This window comes from Entelurus aequoreus, linkage group LG10, assembly GCF_033978785.1.
Source record: "Entelurus aequoreus isolate RoL-2023_Sb linkage group LG10, RoL_Eaeq_v1.1, whole genome shotgun sequence".
NCBI classification, from domain to species: domain Eukaryota; kingdom Metazoa; phylum Chordata; class Actinopteri; order Syngnathiformes; family Syngnathidae; genus Entelurus; species Entelurus aequoreus.
In genome coordinates this window covers 37,914,733-37,939,472 of record NC_084740.1, presented here as the reverse complement: position 1 = coordinate 37,939,472, position 24,740 = coordinate 37,914,733, and the positions used below count along the sequence as shown (strand labels likewise).

The 24,740-nt window shown below is 38.4% G+C and overlaps 2 protein-coding genes across 2 annotated transcripts in view; both read left to right on the top strand.

Annotated features, from left to right (window-relative positions):
• The window catches only part of LOC133658572 (mitochondrial import inner membrane translocase subunit TIM50-like), a 63,395-nt gene extending 62,690 nt beyond the window's left edge, over positions 1-705 (top strand). Inside the window, exon 11 of the mRNA XM_062060750.1 lies at positions 5-705. Coding sequence (XP_061916734.1) covers positions 5-103 — 99 coding nt within the window. The 3' untranslated portion in view covers positions 104-705. The remainder of the gene's footprint in view (positions 1-4) is intronic.
• A 9,155-nt stretch (positions 706-9,860) lies between these two features.
• On the top strand, positions 9,861-20,509 carry LOC133659146 (delta-like protein B). The gene is made up of 7 exons (XM_062061881.1): positions 9,861-10,055; positions 10,225-10,467; positions 12,536-12,596; positions 12,688-12,945; positions 19,780-19,971; positions 20,044-20,213; positions 20,285-20,509. The coding sequence occupies exons 1-7, from the start codon at positions 9,996-9,998 to the stop codon at positions 20,507-20,509; spliced, it is 1,209 nt and encodes a 402-aa protein (XP_061917865.1). The 5' UTR covers positions 9,861-9,995.
• The last annotated feature ends 4,231 nt before the right edge of the window (positions 20,510-24,740 follow it).

Sequence of the window (24,740 nt, the reverse complement as noted above, 5' to 3'; positions counted from 1 at the left end):
CAAGGAGGAGGAGCAGCGTCTGTCGGAGTTGTCCCGGCCGAAGAAGCAAGTTGTGTCTCTGGGCTCCATCGCCTCGCGCTTCTGGCGCTCCAAACAGCAGTGAGCCCCGCCCCCCTCACTCACTCACGCCAGTGGCTGCCACAGCGGGGGGAGGAGCCTCGCTCACAGATCATGTTTGTGTTATTTTTGTGGGCGGGGCCTCGGCACTCAAAAGACAGGAACGGCCTCCAATGAAATGAAAGCACTTCCTGCTTCTTGGAGGACCGAAGCAGCTGATTGGACGAGGGAGGAAAGGGGAGGGATATGCAGATCAGGGCCGCTGGAGTGCTGAACATCACCACCTCAGCATCAAGAACTGACCTGAGATCTGCTGGCCAAGCCCCGCCCCCCACGCCACAATGTGTGACGTCTGCGAGCGCACTGATGGACTGAAGGCGGACTCATCTTTGTACCAATAAACACAAACAACACCATTTGTCGTCATGACAAAACAAAGATGGCCCCCATTTTTTTTATTTCTACTTTGTATTATTTATTTGTGTTTCGGGATGTCTTCCTCTCCACAGGACCAGAACTCTCAGAGCCACTTCCTGTAATGAGAAGGTCACATGACGCGTCCAGTCCCCGCCTCCTTTGGACCCGACCAAGCTTGCTTGTCCACGGTCATGTGATGTAAGATGTCCGCAATAAAAGCGACCAATCGGAGGCCTCCTCGCGTCTTTGTGCTGTTTCCTCTTGCTTGTGGCTCCTCCCACACAGGAAGTGTGACGTAATGGAGGTTCTTCCAAGAGCCGCCAGACTTTTCCTGCTTTGGGTCTTTAACGAGCTTGTGAAGTTTAGCACGGAAGCTCGTTAAGTGGAGATTGTTGTTAAAGAAATAAGATGCAACTTGTTTGAATCCCAAATGTGGACGTTTAACTTTACATTCTTTCGCATGTTAAACCTCCACGTAGCACAATGGTTAGCATGCTAACTTTAACATGCTAGTATTTTTATAAAATTTTGCAGACATACACCTCAGCATCAAATGTTTTGTGACTTGACAAATGCTACCTGTTAGCATTAGTAGGTTAGCTTTTTGAGCAAATGTTGCAGGTATACCTGTGTCATTTTGGTACTTGATGTATGCTAACTTTAGCATGCTAGTATTTTAAAGAAATTTTGCAGATATACACCTCAGCGTCAAATGTTTTGTGACTTGACAAATGCTACCTGTTAGCATTAGTAGGTTAGCTTTTTGAGCACATTTTGGTACTTGAGGTATGCTAACTTTAGCATGCTAGTATTTTTAAACAAATTTAGCAGATATACACCTCAGCATCAAATGTTTTGTGACTTGACAAATGCTACCTGTTAGCTTCTTGAGCAAATTTTGCAGGTATACACTTGTGTCATTTTGGTACTTAATATATGCTAACTTTAGCATGCTAGTATTTTTAAACAAATTTAGCAGATATACACCTCAGCGTCAAATGGTTTGTGACTTGACAAATGCTACCTGTTAGCTTTTTGAGGAAATTTTACAGGTATACACCTGTGTCACTTTGGTACGTGATGTATGCTAACTTTAGCATGCTAGTATTTTTAAACAAATTTAGCAGATATACACCTCAGCATCAAATGTTTTGTGACTTGACAAATGCTACCTGTTAGCTTCTTGAGCAAATTTTGCAGGTATACACTTGTGTCATTTTGGTACTTAATATATGCTAACTTTAGCATGCTAGTATTTTTAAACAAATTTAGCAGATATACACCTCAGCGTCAAATGTTTTGTGACTTGACAAATGCTACCTGTTAGCTTTTTGAGGAAATTTTACAGGTATACACCTGTGTCACTTTGGTACGTGATGTATGCTAACTTTAGCATGCTAGTATTTTTAAGAAATTTTGCAGATCTACACCTCAGCATCAAATGTTTTGTGACTTGATAAATGCTACCTGTTAGCAGTAGTAGGTTAGCTTTCTGAGCAAATTTTACAGGTATACACCTGTCATTTTTGTACTTGATGTATGCTAACTTTTAGCATGCTGGTATTTTTAAGAAATTTTGCAGATATACACCTCAGCGTCAAATGTTTTGTGACTTGACAAATGCTACCTGTCAGCATTAGTAGGTTAGCTTTCTGAGCAACTTTCGCAGGTATACACCTGTGTCATTTTGGTACTTGAGGTATGCTAACTTTAGCATGCTAATATTTTTAACAAATTTTGCAGGTATACACCTCAGCGTCAAATGTTTTGTGACTTGACAAATGCTACTTGTTCGCATTAGTAGGTTAGCTTTTTGAGAACATTTTACAGGTATACACCCGTGTCATTTTGGTATTTGATGTATGCTAACTTTAGCATGCTAACATTTTTAAGAAATTTAGCAGACATGCACCTCAGCGTCAAATGTTTTGTGACTTGACAAATGCTACCTGTTAGCATTAGCTGGTTAGCTTTTTGAGCAAATTTTACATTTAAATTTTAATCTGTATCTATAATCTGTATCTGTAATCTACATCTATAACCTATATCTAAAATCAATATCTGTAATATATATATATATATATATGTCTATAATTATATAGGTAATCTATACCTACAATATATATCTATAATCTATATCTATATTATCCATATCTAAAAAGTATATATATATAATCTATATCGGTAATCTATATATAATCTGTATCTATTATCTACAATCTATATCTGTAATCTATATATATAATCTTTAGCTACAATATACACTATATTGCCAAAAGTATTTGGCCACCTGCCTTTACTCACGTATGAACTTGAAGTGCCATCCCATGGAATTGTCCAAAATGTTTTGGCATCCTGGAGCATTCAAAGTTCCTTTCACTGGAACTAAGGGGCCAAGTCCAACTCCTGAAAAACAACCCCACACCATAATTCCTCCTCCACCAAATTTCACACTCGGCACAATGCAGTCCCAAATGTACCATTCTCCTGGCAAACTCCAAACCCAGACTGCATCCCACGCTTTGCATTGGACTTGGAGATGTATGGCTTAGATGTAGCTGCTCGGCCATGGAAACCCATTCCATGAAGCTCTCTGCGTACTGTACGTGGGTTAATTGGAAGGTCACATGCAGTTTGGAGCTCTGTAGCAACTGACTGTGCAGAAAGTCTTTGCACTATGCGCTTCAGCATCCTCTGACCTCTCTGTCAGTTTATGTGGCCTACCACTTGGTGGCTGAGTTGCTGTTGTTCCCTAACTCTTCCCTTTTCTTATAATAAATTTGACTTTGGAATATTTAGGAGCGAGGAAATTTCACGACTGGATTTGTTGCACAGGTGGCATCCTATGACAGTTCCACGCTGGAAATCACTGAGAGCGGCCCATTCTTTCACCAATATTTCCATAAGTGCTTGATTTTATACACCTACTAGGGATGTCCGATAATGGCTTTTTTGCAGATATTCCAATATTGTCCAACTCTTATTCCGATATCAACCGATAGCGATATATACAGTCGTGGAATTAACACATTATTATGCCTAATTTTGTTGTGATGCCCCGCTAAACAATGTAACTTTACCATGAATTGATTAACGCGGACTTAAACTTCAACAAGTTGAAAAACGTATTGGGGTGTTACCATTTAGTGGTCAATTGTACGCAATATGTACTGTACTGTGCAATCTACTAATACAAGTTTCAATCAATCAATCAAAAACAAGGTTTTCCAAAATAAGAGAACAACTTCAACTCCACTTATGGAAAAAAAAAGTGCCAACATGGCACTGCCATATTTATTATTGAAGTCACAAAGTGCATTATTTTTTTTTAACATGCCTCAAAACAGCAGCTTTGAATTTGGGACATGCTCTCCCTGAGATAATGCTGATACTCACTACAACTATGGGAAATACTATACTATGACTTTCACAAAGTGCATTATTTTTATTTATTTTTTTAAACATGCCTCAAAACAACAGCTACAAAAACAATGAAGGCACACAGCTTCAGTCCAGAGTATACTAGACTCTAGTTTAACGGTAAAACACGGACATAGGGTCTATGTCCGTGTTTTACCGGATATGTACCACTCCGTACAGCGGCGTTTTAAAAAGCCATTAATTTTACTTTTTGAAACCGATCATTTCCGATATTACATTTTAAAGCATTTATCGGCCTGCCGATATTATCGGACATCTCTAATTAGGACACCTGATTCTCATCATTTGGATGGGTGGCCAAATATTTTTGGCAACACAGTGTATATCTGTAATCTATATCTATAATCTATATCTATTATCTACAATCTATAACTATAATCGATATCTATAATCTACAAATGGTAAATGGGTCGTATTTGTATAGCGCTTTTCTACCTTTTTAAGGAACTCAAAGCGCTTTGACACCATTTTCCACATTCACCCATTCACACACACACACATTCACACACACACATTCACACACTGATGGCGGGAGCTGCCATGCACGGCGCTAACCAGCAGCCATCAGGAGCAAGGGTGAAGTGTCAGGGACACAACGGACGTGACTAGAATGGTAGAAGGTGGGGATTGAACCAGCAACCCTCAACCAGCTGTCCCTACAATCTATATCTATAACTGTAATCGATATCTATAATTTAATTTATATCTATAATCTATATCTATAATTTATATCTGTAATCCATATCTATAATATATAATAATAATAATAATAATAATACCTGGGATTTATATAGCGCTTTTCTAAGTACCCAAAGTCGCTTTACATGTTAAAAACCCATCATTCATTCACACCTGGTGGTGGTAAGCTACTTTCGTAGCCACAGCTGCCCTGGGGTAGACTGACGGAAGCGTGGCTGCCAATTTGCGTCTACGGCCCCTCCGACCACCACCTATCATTCATTCAACATTCATTCACCGGTGTGAGTGGCACCGGGGGCAAGGGTGAAGTATCCTGCCCAAGGACACAACGGCATGGTAAGAGGCGGGGAGCGAACCTGCAACCCTCAGGTTTCTGACACGGGCGCTCTACCCACTACGCCATGCCGCCCCTAATCTATATCTATAATCCATATCTATAATCTATATTATCTACAACAGTGGTTCTTAACCTTGTTGGAGGTACCGAACCCCACCAGTTTCATATGCGCATTCACCGAACCCTTCTTTAGTGAAAAATAAAATGTTTTTTTTCAAATTCAAGACAAAGTTATATGTTTTTGGTAACACTTTAGTAAGGGGAACATATTGTAAGTAACAAAGACTTAATTTAGAGTTATTTGGTTAGGGTTAGAGGGTTAGGGTTATAATAAGGCCATGCTGAATAAGGCATTAATAAGTACTTAATAATGACTAGTTAAGAGCCAATATGTTACTAATTTGCATGTTAATAAGCAACTAATTAATGGTGAATAAGTTCCCCATACTAAAGTGTTACCATGTTTTTTTTACTGGTGCATGAACATCACCTTGTTCAAACAACAAAACCAACACAGTGCATAAACTCACAACAAATTACACACCTGCAAATCAGTCTGCTATTGCCGTATCCGTAATACGCCGATAGGGAGAAGTTTTTATTTACACGATGAGTCGGGTGTGTCTTGACCTCCGCCGAACCCCTGAGCCCAACTCACCGAACCCCTAGGGTTCCATCGAACCCAGGTTAAGAACCACTGGTCTACAATCTATATCTGTATGTGTAATCTATATCTATATATGTAATCTTAATCTATAATATATATTTGTAATCTATAATCCATATCTATCATCTATATCTATAATCCATATCTATAATCTATATATAATCTATCTCAAGAAAAAGATGTTGACCAATGAAAGTCATCATTAGGGGACGGCGTGGCGAGGTTGGTAGAGTGGCTGTGCCAGCAATCTGAGGGTTCCTGGTTCAATCCCCACCTTCTACCATCCTAGTCACGTCCGTTGTGTCCTTGGGCAAGACACTGCACCCTTGCTCCTGATGGGTCCTGGTTAGTGCCTTGCATGGCAGCTCCCGCCATCAGTGTGTGAATGTGGAAATAGTGTCAAAGCGCTTTGAGTTCCTTAAAAAAGGTAGAAAAGCGCTATACAAGAACGACCTATTTACCATTTACCATCATTAAAGGCCTACTGAAAGCCACTACTACCGACCACGCAGTCTGATAGTTTATATATCAATGATGAAATCTTAACATTGCAACACATGCCAATACGGCCGGGTTAACTTATAAAGTGCAATTTTAAAATTCCCGCCACACTTCCGGTTGAAAAACTCCTTTGGATATGATTTATGCGCGTGACGTCACAAAATCCACGGAAGTGGTTGTACCCCATCGACCCCGATACAAAAACCTCTTGTTTTCTTCGACAAAATGATATGTTGTATGCTTGCATGTTCGAAATAAACTCAAAACTCAAACTCAAACTCAAAAAATTCCACAGTATTCTGGACATCTGTGTTGGTGAATCTTTTGCAATTTGTTTAATGAACAATGGAGGCTGCAAAGAAGAACGTTGTAGGTGGGATCGATCGGTGTATTAGCGGCTAAGTACAATACTTACAGCAACACAACAAGGACTACTTACTACGCCTAGCCGATGCTTGCCGCCAAACCCACGGATGAAGTCCTTTGTCGCGCCGTCGATCGCTGGAACGCAGGTGAGCACGGCTGTTGATGGGAAGATGAGGGCTGGCTGGCGTAGGTGGAGCGCTAATGTTTTTATCATAGTTCTGTGAGGTCCGGTTGCTAAGTTGCTAAATTAGCCTTAGCGTCGTTAGCAACAGCATTGTTAAGCCTTACCAGGCTGAGAATTTTTAACCGTGTAGTTACATGTACATGGTTTAATAGTATTGTTGATCTTCTGTCTATCCTTCCAGTCAGGGGTTTATTTCTTTTGTTTCTATCTTCATTTGAGAACGATGCTATCACGTTAGCTCAGTAGCTAAGTGTGTCACCGATGTATTGTCGTGGAGATAAAAGTCACTTTAAATGTCCATTTCGCGTGCTCAACTCTCATTTTCAAGAGGATATAGTATCCGAGGTGGTTTAAAATACAAATCCGTGATCCACAATAGAAAAAGGAGAGAGTGTGGAATCCAATGAGCCAGCTTGTACCTAAGTTACGGTCAGAGCGAAAAAAGATACGTCCATCACTGCCTCTCTAATCCTTCACTGTAACGTTCCTCATCTACGAATCTTTCATCCTCGCTCAAATTAATGGGGTAATCGTCGCTTTGTCGCTCCGAATCTCTCTCGCTCCATTGTAAACAACGGGGAATTGTGAGGAATACTAGCTCCTGTGACGTCACGCTACTTCCGGTACAGGCAAGGCTTTTTTTATCAGCGAGCAAAAGTTGCGAACTTTATCGTCGATTTTCTCTACTAAATCCTTTCAGCAAAAATATGGCAATATCGCGAAATGATCAAGTATGACACATAGAATGGATCTGCTATTCCCGTTTAAATTTAAAAAAATCATTTCAGTAGGCCTTTAAGTTATACGTTAGGAATCAATAATCAATTGATTGACATGAATTAGGAAAATATTCTGCTCTATGATGCCCCCCCTCCCCCCCCACAGTGTTGAGGCAGCACATGCTAACATGCTAACAAAAGTTGACACTTTTCTCTGAAAAGCACACAATGGCCTCATTATCATTCAGAACATATTAACATGGACTAATCATGTGTCAGCACGTGACTAGCCGTAAAAACAGCAACTTTGTGACAGAAGCCGCCATAAGAAAAGGAAAGAAGTTAAGTTAAATTAAATTAAGGCCAAGTCGGAGGCACACGCAGGGGGCGGGGCTTGGACGTGACAGGAGAGCCGTGGGCCGTTTGCTCGTCTGTACGCAGGTGCGAATCCTCGCGCCTCTCACGTTTACGACTCTCGCACCCTGGCAGACTTTCCCACGCGCGCTCTTTGCTTGTCGCCACGCCCACTCCCGACACCTCGGGGCGGCACGCGGCGCCCCTTCGCGCCTCCACAAAAGCTCGCGCCGTTTGGGCACGTGTGATGTCTTGCGCGTGCAAGATGAGATGAGGGCGCGTGGCGCGCGCGTCTCCGGTGTGCGGCGCGATCAATGCGGGCAGATGGCGCGCGGGCAATACGTGCACGCGCCCTCTTAAAAGTGCTTTCCGCTCCATCGATCGCGAGCTGTCCGTCATGTTGCTGTGGTGGTACACGCACGCACGCACGCGCGCGGGAGAAGCGTGCCTTGTGTCGCGTGGGGTGGGAGGAGGGGGGGGGGGGGGGGGGGGGTCCCAAGGAGGAGGCACGCGCTGGCCTCGTTAAGAATAACAATTGGGGGCGTGGCTGTTCTCGGCGCCAAAAAGACAGCATAACTTTTTTTTTTTTGCATCTGCTGACGTCATGTGCGTGTTGTGACGTCACCAGAAATGCACTTTAAAAATGCTGCCAATCAACATGTTACCTTATCATAGACTGATGCTTCATTCACACTGTGTGTGTGTGTGTGTGTGTGTGTGTGTGTGTGTGTGTGTGTGTGCGCGTGTGCGTGTGTGTGTGTTTTCGTGGGTGGGGGCGGGGGGGTCAGCAAAAGGAGCATTTGGTCCTATGTCGCCTGGCAGTTTGTTCCAACGCAGCTATATAGTGTGCGCGTGCGTGCGTGCGTGCGTGTGCGTGTATGGTGAAAGCGAATCAAAGCAGGACCAACCCCCCCCCCCCCTACTCCCCCCCATCACACACGCACACACTTTAGGAAATGTCCTTACATACATTTGAATGGTTGTCACATTTCATCTTGTGACCATAACGATACAATTAATAATATTAATAGAAAATGATCAAACAAATAATATAATTACAAGTAATATTAATAGAATAATAAAACAAAAATAACTAAAAATAACAATACACTTAATAATAGTAATAGAAAATAACAAAACAAAAACAATAGTATCATTACAATTAATATTAATAAAATAATACACAAGTAATAACACAATAATATTAATAATAAATAAATACAACAAATAATATAATGACAATTCATATTAATCCATCCATCCATTTTTCTACCGTTGTCCCTTTTGGGGTGGACAAGTCGCGACCTCGTCGCAGGGCAATTAAATACAAAAATACAATACAATTGATAATATTGAATAAAAAAATATATAAGAAATGGTACTACAATTAATAATAGTAAGACAATAAGGTTTTACCCTTTAAAATCGTTTTTAATCATATTTATTTTTATATTGGTTTTATATTTATTTATTTTTTGTTTTTATTCAGTCATTGGTGGAGCTAAGGATATTTGAATATTGTTGTTAATATTGTTGTGCAGCACTTTGGAAACATTTTTGTTGTTTAAATGTGCTATATATAAATAAAGTGGATTGGATTGAATAATAAAACAAATAATAATATAAATACCATTTTTTCATGGAGGGCCACAAAGAATGGGAGGACGCAGGGTAATATTTGTTGGTTTTTTTCATTTATTTCAATGGATCAAAATAGGCTTAAAAAAGGTTAGGAAGTGTTCATCTGTTCCGAAAGGTTTGTTTAAAAACCACAATAAATAATAGGAATCTAACACTAAATATTAACACTGGACACATTTTGTAGAGACTAAGTCTACTTTTACGTGCAGGAATACACTCTTGTTCCTTTTTTTTTTTTAAGCACCAGCGGAGTAAAACTGGGGCAATTTTTGCAAAGAGTAAAAAAAGGAATATATATTTATTAGGTATGTGTTCTGTGAATTAGTTGAGCAGACTTAGCATTAGCATAATTGTCCTTCAAGGTGGACATTTCTTACAGTGTGCCGCCTCCCGCCCCCTCGTCACCCCCCCCCTCTCCCTCCCCGCTATAAAAGCGCGCCAGTGCGCGCTCCTTTCAGTCCACAGTTCAAACCTCGCTGACACGATCTTTGCTCTCCCCGCGCAAACAACTCTCTCTCCCGTCGGGAGCGCGCATGCACGCCACTTGACTCTTTGACGTCCTCCGTTCGGACTTTCGCTCCCGTCCGTCATCTCCTCCGAGGCGGACCCGCCATGACGCGCTGCTGCCCGCTGCCGTGTCTGCTGCTGCTGCTGCTGCTCGCGACGCGCACGGTGAGTCCTCCGTGCGCTTTTACGCGCGGCGTCCCCTTTGACCTCTTTCTCTTCCTACCGTAACCGGGTGACGTTTTTTTTTTTTTTTTTTACCGGACGATGCTGTGAGGTCCGTTTCACGTCAACGTGTGTGCACCCCCTCCCTCCCTTCCTCTCTCCCCCGCAACAGGCGATGTCCTCCGGCGTGTTCGAGCTGAAGATCGACGCGTTCACCAGCCACCGGGCCGTGTGCCGTCAGCCCTCCCGGGACTGTCACGTCTTTTTCCGGGTGTGCCTCAAGCACTCCCAGGACGTCATCAGCCCGGAGCCTCCGTGCACGTACGGGACCGCGCTCACCGAGATCTTCGGCGCGGACGCCGAGTCCATCAGCGGGAGCGCGCCCATCAGGGTGCCCTTCCCCTTCAAGTGGCCGGTAGGTGACCACAGACCCCCCCCCCCCCCCCCAAAAAAAACCCACACTTATTGACCTGTCCGTACCCCCCAGTTAGTATTTTTTTGGCAAATTTGCAGGTATACACCTTAGTGTAAAATATTTTTTTACTTAGCAAATGCTATCTGTTAGCATGCTAACGCTAATTGCATATTGTGTCATTTATCATTCTATTATTTTGCCATTTTTATCAGGGACAAACTATGAAAATGACACCACCATTGTGTCATCTTATTATTATTTTTGTACGCTGTCAATGACTGTACATCTGTGTTTATCACTTGTCATATCGCGAGTTAGCATGCTATCTTTGCTAGCACGTAAGTATACACCAGTGTCATATTTTGGTACTTGGCGTATGCTAGCGTTAGCGTGCTTGCATTTTTAAAATAATTTTCAGGTATATGTCGCAGAGTAATATGTTTTGGTACTATTTTAGCATGCTAACATTAGCATGCTAGCTTTTTGATAGCTAATTTAGCAGGTATACGCCTCAGCGTCAAAAATGTTGATACTGGACGAATTTTACCTGTTAGCATGCTAAAATTAGCATACTGGCTTTTTTGGGGTCAAAATTGCAGGCACACACCTTAGTGTAAAATATTTTTTTACTTGACAAATGCTACCTGTTAGCATGCTATCTTTTCTAGCAAATTTGTGTAAGTATACACCAGTGTCATATTTTGGTACTTGGCGTATGCTAGCGTTAGCGTGCTTGCATTTTTAAAATAATTTCCAGGTATACGTCGCAGAGTAATATATTTTGCTACTTGCCGCAGTTAGTATTTTAGCATGCTAGCTTTTTGTCAGCTAATTTTAGCAGATATATGCCTCAGCGTCAAAAATTTTGATAGTCGACGAATTTTACCTGTTAGCATGCTAATGTTAGCATGCTAAGACTGGCTTTTTGGCGGGCAAATTTGCAGGTATACACCTTAGTGTAAAGTATTTTTTTACTTGACAAATGCTACCTGTTAGCATGCTATCTTTTCTAGCAAATTTGTGTAAGTATACACCAGTGTCATATTTTGGTACTTGGCGTATGCTAACGTTAGTGTGCTTGCATTTTTAAAATAATTTCCAGGTATACGTCGCAGAGTAATATATTTTGGTACTTGCCGCAGTTAGTATTTTAGCATGCTAGCTTTTTAATGGCTAATTTTAGCAGGTATATGCCTCAGCGTCAAAAATGTTGATACTCGACAAATTTTACCTGTTAGCATGCTAACGCTGGTAGGCTAGGTGTTTGAGCAAATTGTACAGGTATACACCCGTGTCATATTTTGGGCACTTCAAGTGAAATTAGCATGCTAACATTAGCATACTGGCTTTTTTTGGGGGGCAAATTTGCAGGTATACACCTTAGTGTAAAATGTTTTTTTACTTGACAAATGCTACCTGTTTGCATGCTATCCTTTCTAGCAAATTTGTGTAAGTATACACCAGTGTCATATTTTGGTACTTCGCGTATGCTAGCGTTAGCGTGCTTGCATTTTTAAAATAATTTCCAGGTATACGTCGCAGAGTAATATATTTTGGTACTTGCCGCAGTTAGTATTTTAGCATGCTAACACTAGCATACTGGCTATTTTTTTTTGGCAAATTTGCAGGTTAGTGTAAAATGTCTTTTTACTTGACAAATGCTACCTGTTAGCATGCTATCTTTTCTAGCAATTTTGTGTAAGTGTACACCAGTGTCATATTTTGGCACTTGGCGTATGCTGGCGTTAGCGTGCTTTCATTTTTTAAAGCACTTTTCAGGTATACGTCGCAGAGTAATATATTTTGATACTATTTTAACATGCTAACATTAGCATGCTAGCTTTTTGTTAGCTAATTTTAGCAAGTATACGCCTCAGCGTCAAAAATGTTGATACTCGACGACTGTTAGCATGTTAACGATGGTAGGCTAGGTGTTTGAGCCAATTGTACACAAATATACACTAGTGTCATATTTTGGGCACTTCAAGTGGCCGGTAGGTGACCAAAGCGACCCCTCTCCCAGAAAACACAAAAAAAAACCACTCACTGACCTGTCCGTACCCCCCAGGGAACATTCTCTCTGATCATCGAGGCCTGGAATGCCGAGTCTTCCGGACTCGACTCAACAGGTGAGATTGCTGCAATGCTCATAGTCACCACCAGGTGGCGCCACCTGCTCTGTTATGTTGAGCTCAGGCTAACTGCGCATGTTCTTCTCAGAGAAGCCGAACAACCTCATCAGCCGCCTGGCGACGCGCCGGAAGCTGGCGGTGGGCGCAGAGTGGTCGCAGGACGTGCACTCTGGCGAGCAGAGCGAGCTGCGCTACTCGTACCACGTGGTGTGCAACGAACATTACCATGGCAACGCCTGCTCCGCCTACTGCCGACCTCGCAACGACACCTTCGGACACTACACCTGTGACCAAGATGGCCGACGCCACTGCCACGTGGGCTGGACGGGCGACTACTGCTCTGACCGTGAGTCTGCGCCCAAATAGGCCGGCATTCCCTCCGTTTTTGCGGGTAACGTTCCTGTAGAGTGGGGGTGGAGGTGTTTTTGTCCAGCGTCCATGAAATTGTTAAGTCAAGCAGTCGTCAACTCTAAATGTCAACACTGAACACATTTTATAGAGACTAAGTCTAGTTTTACGTGCAGGAATACATTTATTATCACTTGTATTTTTATTTTTAAGCACCAACGTACTAAAACTGGGGCAATTTTGTGGGATGAAAATATTCGCCTAAAGCCAAATCCTACTAAAACCAAGGTACATGCAAAGACAACTATTTGTGTTATTATTATAATATTGAACATACTAAAAATAAAACAAAATATAATGATAATTCATATTAATACAAAATAATAAAACATAACAAAACAATTAATAATATGAAATAAAAAAATATAAGAAATTATACTACCATTATTAATAGTAATAAAACAAATAATAATAATACACTTTTTTCCCTGGATGACCACAAAAAAATGAGAGGATGCAGGGTAATATCTGTTGTATTTTCCATATATTTAAATAGATAAAATAGGCTTAAAAAAGGTAATAAAGTGTTCATCTGTTCCAAAAGGTTTATTTAAAAACTGAATCGAAAAGCAAAACAATTTTCCACCCCAAGAAATAATACGAATCCAAAGGCTGCGTCACCAACACTAAATATGAACAATGGGCACATTTTATAGAGACTAAGTCTAGTTTTACGTGCAGGAATACACTTATTATTACTTGTACTTTTATTTTTATTTTTTTCAAAGCACCAACGTACTAAAACTGGGGCAATTTTGTGGGATGAAAATATTTGCCTAAAACCAAATCCTACTAAAACCAAGGTACATGCAAAGACAACTATTTGTGTTATTATTATAATATTGAACATACAAAAAAATAAAACAAATAATATGACAATTCATATTAATACAAAGTAATGAAACATAACAATACAATTAATAAAAAAAATAATACAATTAATAATATGAAATAAAAAAATATAAGAAATTATACTACCATTATTAATAGTAATAAAATAATAAAACAAATAATAATAATACACATTTTTCCTTGGATGACCACAAACAAATGAGAGGATGCAGGGTAATGTTTGTTGTATTTTCCATATATTTAAATGGATAAAATAGGCTTAAAAAAGGTAATAAAGTGTTCATCTGTTCCAAAAGGTTTATTTAAAAACTGAATCGAAAAGCAAAACAATTTTCCACCCCAAGAAATAATATGAATCCAAAGGCTGCGCCACCAACACTAAATATTAACACTGGGCACATTTTATTTTATTTTTATTTTTATTTTATTTTTTCATTTTATTTTTATTCACATCCAGCATCAGACATTCCTATCCATTACATCATATTCACATACATCTTATATCTGTTGTCTGCCCTAAAGGTCCAAATGTTTTTTGTTTATATCCCAACCATACCACCCACCACCCCCCGAAAAGAAAGTAACAGCAAAAACAACAACAACAAAGTAATATCTACAAATACAACAATTAAATAAACAAAAAATAAATGATAATACATTAATAATAATAATAATCAGAAGTAAAATAAAAAAAATATACATAAACAGATACATATATATATATATATATATATATATATATATATATATATATGTATGTATGTATGTATGTATGTATGTATGTATGTATGTATGTATGTATGTATGTATGTACACACACATACACACACACACACACATACATACATACATACATACATACATACATACATACATACCTGTACACATATAGGGAGTAATACTTTTTTTTTTTTTTTGAGCAGTACAATCACTAATTCGAAAAATTAAAGTCAGGTTTATGGGGCGTGACATAATTGACCCATTTTTCCCAGTATGAAGTACATTTTTCCAATTTATAGTTAATAAAGGCAGTTATCTTCTCCATCTTATATATGTCCATTGTGATTTCCATCCATTGCTTCAAAGTTGGGCTCTCCTGGGATATCCATTTCCTAGTAATGGTCTTTTTACAAGCCACCAGTAGGATATTCATTAAGTGTTTATCTTTCTTCAGCCAGTCCTGAGGTACATGTCCAAAAAACAAAGTTTTACTTTCAAGGGGTATTTCATGTTTGAAAATATCCTGTAGAGCTTGGTGTATCTCTTTCCAGTAGTCGTTTATGATGGAGCAGTCCCAGAAAACATGGTGGTGGTTTGCATTTGAATTCCCACAATTTCTCCAACAGGCAGGGGAGTTGTTATCATAGTGAGACTTCTGAGAAGGTGTAATAAAAAATCTGATCAAACTTTTCCCGCCAAACTCCCTCCACTTGGGTGAGCTGGTACAAGTCCATTGATATTTCCATATTATTGTCCATTCTTCCTCAGATATATTCATCCCTCCTTCCTTCTCCCATTTTGTTTTAATATATGAAGTTGAATATGATTTCATATTCAACAGACCCTTATACAAGCATGAAACACTTCTATCAATAGTTTCTGAATTGTAGGCTTTTGTAAACAGTTCAATCAAACATATACTCGTCTTTGTGACACTTTTCACCTTCATATTAACAAAATGTCGCAACTGCAAATATCGATAGAAGTCTTGGTTTTCTAATATATATGTCCTTTTAATAGTTTCAAAACTAAGCATTTTTTTCATCTTTCATTACACTACATAAAGCTGTTATACCCTTAGATATCCAGTCCTTAAATCACCACACTTAAGAACTGCAATATCACTCTCGAGTTTGTATTCCTTTATAATCATTTTCCACACTTTAAGGGTCCATTTCACCCATGGGTTATCAATGTTATTTAAGTGGGTCTGTAAATTGCTATCCGCCAGGATTGCTTGTATGGGGATGGAGGGCATTTCTTCTTCAATAATATTCCATTGAGCAATATATGACGGGTTGCACCAGCATATCACTGCTCTCATCTGGGCTGCATAATAATAATATCGGAGGCAAGGTAAACCCCATCCTCCCTTTTGTTTGACCAATTGTAAAGTTTTCAGACGAACTCTTGGTTCTTGGAACAAAAGGTTTATTTAAAAACTGAATCGAAAAGCAAAACAATTTTCCACCCCAAGAAATAATACGAATCCAAAGGCTGCGTCACCAACACTAAATATTAACACTGGACACATTTTATAGAGACTAAGTCTAGTTTTACATGCAGAAATACATTTATTATCTCTTGTACTTTTTTTTTTTTTTTTTTTAAAGCACCAACGTACTAAAACTGGGGCAGTTTTGTGGGATGAAAATATTCGCCTAAAACCAAATCATACTAAAACCAAGGTACATGCAAAGACAACTATTTGTGTTATTATTATAATATTGAACATACAAAAATAAAACAAATAATATAATGACAATTCATATTAATACAAAATAATAAAACATTATTTTTTAATTAAAACATTAATAAAAAAAACAAAACAATTAATAATATGAAATAAAAAAAATATAAGAAATGATACTACCATTAATAATAGTAATAAAATAATAAAACAAATAATAATAATACGCTTTTTTCCTTGGATGACCACAAAAAAATGAGAGGATGCAGGGCAATATTTGTTGTATTTTCCATATATTTAAATGGATAAAATAGGCTTAAAAAAGGTAATAAAGTGTTCATCTGTTCCAAAAGGTTTGTTTAAAAACTGAATCGAAAAGCAAAACAATTTTCCACCCCAAGAAATAATACGAATCCAAAGGCTAAGTCACCAACACTAAATATTAACACTGGGCACATTTTATAGAGACTAAGTCTAGTTTTACGTGCAGAAATACATCTATTATCTCTTGTACTTTTTTTTTTTTAAAGCACCAACGTACTAAAACTGGGGCAATTTTGTGGGATGAAAATATTCGCCTAAAACCAAATCATACTAAAACCAAGGTACATGCAAAGACAACTATTTGTGTTATTATTATAATATTGAACATACAAAAATAAAACAAATAATATAATGACAATTCATATTAATACAAAATAATACAACTTTTTTTTTTTATTAACACATTAATAAAAAAAAAATACAATTAATATGAAATAAAAAAATATAAGAAATGATAATACCATTAATAATAGTAATAAAATAATAATACAAATAATAATACACTTTTTTCCTTGGATGACCACACAAAATGAGAGGATGCAGGGCAATATTTGTTGTATTTTCCATATATTTAAATAGATAAAATAGGCTTAAAAAAGGTAATAAAGTGTTCATTTGTTCCAAAAGGTTTGTTTAAAAACTGAATCGAAAAGCAAAACAATTTTCCACCCCAAGAAATAATACGAATCCAAAGGCTGCGTCACCAACACTAAATATTAACACTGGGCACATTTTGTAGAGACTAAGTCTAGTTTTACGTGCAAAAATACATTTATTATCTCTTGTACTTTTTTTTTTTAAAGCACCAACGTACTAAAACTGGGGCAATTTTGTGGGATGAAAATATTCGCCTAAAACCAAGTCATACTAAAACCAAGGTACATGCAAAGACAACTATTCGTGTTATTATAATATTGAACATCTTCTCCTCACGTTTTTGGCTTTTTGATGTATTTTTCATTTTTTAGCAAACCAAATTGTGATTGCATTGTATTTTTATTTGTGCAAAAAGTAAACAACGAATAGATATTTATTAGGTATGTGCTCTGTGAATTAGTTTAGCAGACTTAGCATTAGCATAATTGTCCTTCAAGCATACTTGCCAACCTTGAGACCTCCGAATTCGAGAGATGGCGGGGTTGGGGGGGGGGGGGGGGGGTGTATATTGTAGCGTCCCGGAAGAGTGAGTGCTGCAAGGGGTTCTGGGTATTTGTTCTGTTGTGTTTATGTTGTGTTACGGTGTGGATGTTCTCCCGAAATGTGTTTGTCATTCTTGTTTGGTGTGGGTTCACAGTGTGGCGCATATTTGTAACAGTGTTAAAGTTGTTTATACGGCAACCCTCAGTGTGACCTGTATGGCTGTTGATCAAGTATGCCTTGCATTCACTTATGTGTGTGTAAAAGCCGCATATATTATGTGACTGGGCCTGTACGATGTTTGTATGGAGGAAAGGCGGACGTGACGACAGGTTGTAGAGTACGCTAGAAGCAGTGCCTTTAAGGCACGCCCCCAATATTGTTCGGGAGAATGGTTGCCCCGGGATATTTTCGGGAGGGGCACTGAAATTCGGGAGTCTCCCGGGAAAATCGGGAGGGTTGGCAATAGGGCTGCAACAACTACTGTATTTTTCGGACTATAAGTCGCTCCGGAGTATACGTCGCACCGGCCGAAAATGCACAATAAAGAAGAACAAAAACATATATACGTCGCACTGGAGTATAAGTCGCATTTTTGGGGGAAATTTATTTGATAAAATCCAACACCAAGAATAGACATTTGAAAGGCAATTTAAAATAAATAAAGAATAGTGAACAACAGGCTGAATAAGTGTACATTATATGAGGCATAAATAACCAACTGAGAACGTGCCTGGTATGTTAACGTAACATAATATGGTAAGAGTCATTCAAATAACTATAACATATAAAACATGCTATACGTTTACCAAACAATCTGTCACTCCTAATTGCTAAATCCCATGAAATCTTCCTCCTCTGTGTCGCTGCTGGTATGCCCCGCTAGCGTCCATTCTTTCTGCTGCTCGATCGCTGTTTTCTGGTGCATATTTCACTACGTCCAGCTTGTAATCTGCAGTATATAATTTCCTTTTCGGTGCCATTTTAGTTCAGTCCTTCTCAGTTTTTATAAGTTACAGCCAACATTGATGTGATCCATTTTAATAGCTCCGGCAGTAGCGTATAGCATATAGCAGTTAGCATTCCAAAACCCTCAATGCACTGGTTGGCGTGTGAGTGACGATTGCTGACGTGTGTGTCACGATGGCTGCCATTTGCTTCGTCGCTCACGAGAATGAGATGAATAATATTATTTGATATTTTACGGTAATGTGTTAATAATTTCACACATAAGTCGCTCCGGAGTATAATTTGCACCCATGGCCAAACTATGAAAAAAACTGCGACTTATAGTCCGAAAAATATGGTAATCGATTAAAATCGATTATAAAAATAGTTGCCGATTAATTTAGTCATTGATTCGTTGGATCTATGCTATGCGCATGCGCAGAGGCTACTTTTTTAAAAATATTTTTTATTTATTTGTTTTTTAAATTTTTTTATAAACCTTTATTTTTAAACTGCAACATTTACAAACAGCTGAGAAACAATAATCAAAATAAGTATGGTGCCAGTATGCTGTTTTTTTTCCAATAAAATACTGGAAAGGATAGAAATGTAGTTTGTCTCTTTTATCCGATTATTAATTGATTAATCGAAGTAATAATCGACAGAATAATCGATTATCAAATTAGTTGTTAGTTGCAGCCCTAGTTGGCAAGTATGCCTTCAAGGTGGACATTGGCCTTGGCCTGCTGCTTCACTCGGTGTGTGTTGCTGTCTTTTGTTCCGCCCCGCCTCCCCACACATACACCCTCCCGGGCCGGGGGCTGCCCCCGAGCCTGCCCGCCTGAACGGGGACACGCGCTGGAGCTTAATGAGCGCTGCCTTGCGTGAAAAGAGACGGCATGTGTCGCTTTTGTTGTGTGAGCCAGCTGTTTAACAAGCACCAGTGTGTGTGTGTATATGTGTGTGTGTGTGTGTGTGTGTGTGTGTGTGTGTGTGTGTGTGTGTGTGTGTGTGTGCGTGTGCCTGTGAGGCCCCCAGAGGGAGGGGCTTGTTGTGTGCGACTAAGCGGACTCAAGTTCTCTCTTCCCTGACTCCCACCAGCCGTGTGCGCGGCGGGTTGCAGCGGCGAGCACGGCTACTGCGAGGAGCCCGGCGAGTGCGTGTGCCGGCAGGGCTGGCAGGGCGAGCGCTGCGACGAGTGCGACCGCCACCCGGGATGCCTGCACGGCACCTGCCAGCAGCCGTGGCAGTGCAACTGCAAGGAGGGCTGGGGAGGCCTGTACTGCGACCAAGGTGAGTCTGCGCGCCTTGTCGCGGCGTTTCCCTCAAGGCGCCCGTCCCCTGACCTCTCTTCTCCACCCCCAGACCTCAACTACTGCACCAACCACAAGCCGTGTCAGAACGAGGCGGCGTGCACCAACACGGGCCAGGGCAGCTACACGTGCACGTGCAAGCCGGGGTTCACGGGCAAGGACTGCGAGGTCCAAACCAACGAGTGTGACAGCAACCCCTGCAGGAACGGCGCCAGCTGCAGGGTAAGTCGGCGCCCCCCGCCGGTGTCCGTTTTGCCTCGCCGGTGTCAGAAACCTTCTTGTCTGCCCTCCAGGATTTAGTCGACGGCTACTCGTGCGCCTGTCCTCAAGGCTTCTGGGGCAAGAACTGCGAGATCGGCGCCATGCTGTGCGTGGACGAGCCATGTTTTAACGGTGGCACGTGCAGGGAGAGCGCCGGCGGAGGTTACAGCTGTCTCTGCCCGCTCGGGTATGCCGGCTCCAACTGCGAGATGAAGAACAACAAGTGCAGCAGCAACCCCTGCGCTAACGGTAACTAGCGGCCGCCATTGTTAGCGCCCAGCTAAGCTACGGCGCGTTCGTCCCCTGCATGTGATAGGGTGTTGTTGACGGGCCGAAAAGAAACCAAAACAATGCTGTATTCAAAACAAAATTTTCAAAATAAGAGCGCCAGCGCAGGAGCCAACACGTCTTATCTAACGCGCAAATATGTAACCTTTGTTGTCGGGGTAAACACGTCTCTTGCTCTCCCTGACTGCCCGGGTCCGGATTCTGGGCAGGAATGCGGCCCTGGCAGCGTCTCAGGGCCGATAAAGCCATCAGCGCCCAGGTCCTGCATGGCTCATTTGTCTCGCAGAACGCACAATCGTGGGCCAAAGGTGAAGACAAAGTCATGTAAAAACAAACGGGAGCCATCTTTAACCCGACTTAAGTTACTTCTGTCGTTTATCACCATGCTATCACTAGTTCATGACCTCATTAGCTTATTTTCCATCTGCAAACATTCCCAGCTATTGCAACATCAGCAAGTCACCAGCACGAAACATGGACCGGCTCCAAAAAGGTGTTTATGCTGGCTGTCTGTGTACGCGAGAAACACGCTGCCTGTCTGTAAGCACCTCTTCTCGTAAACGTGAAGCCACTTCCTGATAATGTCAGCCACTTCATATTTTAGGACTCGCACGCCCACGCGCTCTTCTCTGCGAGCCAAACCAGGTCCGCCAAGTGGCCGACTTTGGTACTTGGAAAAGTGTAGACGACTTACTAAAAAACTTTTCAGAGGACCTTTTAATATATGATTTATAAACTAAGATGTGTTTTAAAAAGTAACACATTTATAAAAGGTGTTTTCAAAAGATAACACTTTAATCTCGCGTGTTTATGAAGAATAACGTATTCAACTTAGGGGTTTTCAAATATGGCTCGTTAAACGTGCATCTTTTAAAAGATAACATACTAAAGCATCGTGTTTATAAAAGACGACGTATTAGACTAACGCGTTTTTTAAAGAACTCATAATAAACATGTTTTAAAATATGGCTTATAAACTCAGCTGTTTTAAAAGATAACGTACTTAAGTAACGTTTTTTATAAAAGATAACATACTAAACTAAGGTGTTTCTAAAATAAATCGGATCAAACTAACCCGTTTTAAAATATGGCCTATAAACTAAGCTGTTTAAAAGATAACATACTTGCGTAATGTGTTTATAAAAGACAGTGTTTCCCATAAACTGCCAAGATACCTGTGGCGCGGGGGGGCGTGGCTATGAGCGTGGTCACCATGACATCATCGAGTAATTTGCATAATTTACTACAATGATTTGATTTTCTATAAAAAGGCTCAAAAAATGTATACTTACTAATTAATAATAACAGTTTTGTTTTAAACGTCCATCAATCCATCCATCCATCCATTTTACAATATAATTACAACACTTTATGTACATATTTATATACAGATTTAAACAATAAGTTATTCACTGAAATATATTTATTAATTGTGGTTCTTACAAAAAATATATCTTATAAAATATAAAAGCTAAAATGTCTCAAAGCTCTGCCCCTTTAATTAGTGCATACTAAATAATTTAACTTTAGCCTACTACTACAACCATATTATTTACCAGCAACATAAAGTGAAACAGAGGCAGAGGTGTCCTGCCACAGTCAGTAACAAATAAACAGAAAACAGTAGTGGTGGTAGATAGACACAGAGCTTCATCAAACATCTGATCCACTGAACAAAAAGCTCCAAAAATCTTGAACTTTAGACTGCCATCAGTTTTACTCTCTACACTTAACCATGTGTTTCCTTCTGCCTGCAGACTTTGCACCCTTTGTTATATACACATGTTGTGTTTCTAATATAAATACATTTAATAAAGTCAAATACAGATAAGGCAACAAGAGAAGTATCCTACACTTCTCTTTTGTAAAGTAAATCTGAACAGCCGATATGGGCATCTACATCAACTATATGATTTGCCTGAGAAGCTTTTTAAATATTTTTTTTTTTTTTAAAATTTTTTATTATTATATAATTGTATTTTATTTTATTTGTGGCGGATGTAATTCTTTCATGGCGGGCCGCCACAAATAAATGAATGTGTGGGAAACCCTGGAAGATAACATATTAAACTAACAGGTTTTAAAATATGTCTCATTAAACGAGCGTCTTTTAAAAAATAACGCACTAAAGCATCGTGTTTATCAAAGATGACGTATTAAACTAACGTGTTTATGAAAGATAACATACTAAACTGTGTTTCTAAAATAAATCGTATCAAACTAACCCGTTTAAAAATATGGCTTATAAACTAAGCTGTTTTAAAAGATAACGTACTTACGTAACGTGTTTATAAAAGATAACATTAAACTAGCAGGTTTTGAAATATGTCTCATTAAACTTGCATCTTTTAAAAGATAACGCACTAAAGTATTGTGTTTCTAAAAGGATGACGTATTAAACTAATGTGTTTTTAGAATAAATCATATTAAACCGACACATTTTCAAATACGGCTTATAAACTAAGCTGTTTTAAAAGATAACATACCTAAGTTACATGTTTATAAAATACGACGTATTAAACTAACATGTTTTAAAATATGGCTCATTAAACTGGCATCTTTTAAAAGATAATGTACTAAAGTATCGTGTTTATGACCGATGACATATCAAACTGTGTTTAAAAATAAAAATTGTATCCAACTAACCTGATTCTAAATATGGCTTATAAACTAAGCTGTTTAAAAAGATAACATACTTAAATAACATGTTTAGAAAAGATGAAGCATTAAACTAACATGTTTTAAAAGATAACATACTTAAGTATTGTGATTATAAATGATAACATTTTAAACTAACTAATTTTTTAAATAATTCATTGACCTGTTTTAAAATATGGCCTATGAACTAAGCTGTTTTAAAAGATAACATACTTAAGTATTGTGTTTATAAATTATAACATTTTAAACGAACACATTTTTAAAATAAATCATTGACCTGTTTTAAAATATGGCCTATAAACTAAGCTGTTTCAAAAGATAATGTATTTAAGTAACGTGTTTATAAAAGATGACATATTAAAGATGTTTTAAAAGAAGGGTCATAAAACTAACATGTTTGAAAGATCACATACTTAAGTAACGTGTTTATAAAAGATGAAGTGTTAAATGAACATGTTTTTAACAGGTAACAGAAACATGTTTTAAAATATGGTTTATTAAGCTAACATGTTTTTAAAAGATGACGCACTAAAGTAAAGCATTAATAAAATATATTGTAACAAACTAACATGTTTTTTTAAGATAATTTATTAAATGAAGGTGTTTCAAAATGTTTTTAAAAATAACGTACAAAAAAGGCGTGTACAAAAGAGAACATATTAAAACTAACGCATTAAAAGAAATCTTATTAAACTAATCTCTTTTAAAATATGGCTTATAAAGTAAGCTGTTATTAAGATATAACGTACTAAAGTAACGTGTTTATAAAAGATGACGTATTAAATTGACATGTTTTAAATGATAACACATTCAACTAAAATGTTTATAAAATATATCATAAGCTGTTTTAAAAAGATAACGCATTTATCATGTTAGATAACATTTTGTACCAACAGGTTTTAAAATATGGCTTATTAAACTAACATGTTTTTAAAATATAACGTACTAAAGTGACTCGTTAATAAGATAAATTGCATTGAATTCAAGTGTTTTTGGTAGATGACATATTAAACGTGTTTTTAAAAGATTGAAAAAATAATGTACATTTTTTTAAGATAAATTAGACTAACGCATTTTTAAAAGTAATCGTAATAAACTCAATTGTTTTAAACATGGCTTATAAACTAAGCTGTTTTTAAAAGATAATGTACTAAAGATTTATAAAAGATGACGCATTAAACTGACGTGTTTTAAAAGATAACACATCAAACTAACATGTTCATAAAAGATAACGTAATGAACTCAGGTGTTTTTGAAAGATAATGTTTTAAACTAACAAGTTTTATAATATGGCTTGTTAAACTAACATGTTTTGAAATATAATGTGCTACCTTAGCACCGTAATAAAATACGTTGTACTAAATGAACTTGTTTTTAGAAAATTACATATTAAACATGTTTTCAAAAAAATAACATATTTAACATGTTTTTAAAAGATAAACTAACTTGTTTATTAAAGATAAAACTTTAAACTAAGGTGTTTTAAAATATGGCTTATTAAACATGTTTTTAAAGATAACATACTAAAGGAACGTGTTCATC

Bases quoted from the DNA above. Each gene is read 5' to 3' on its own strand.
- LOC133659146 (XM_062061881.1), top strand. From the start codon at position 9,996: ATGACGCGCTGCTGCCCGCTGCCGTGTCTGCTGCTGCTGCTGCTGCTC. The intron at 12,946-19,779 runs GTGAGTCTGCGC...GACTCCCACCAG, and splicing joins GGGCGACTACTGCTCTGACC to CCGTGTGCGCGGCGGGTTGC. The intron at 20,214-20,284 runs GTAAGTCGGCGC...TCTGCCCTCCAG, and splicing joins GGAACGGCGCCAGCTGCAGG to GATTTAGTCGACGGCTACTC.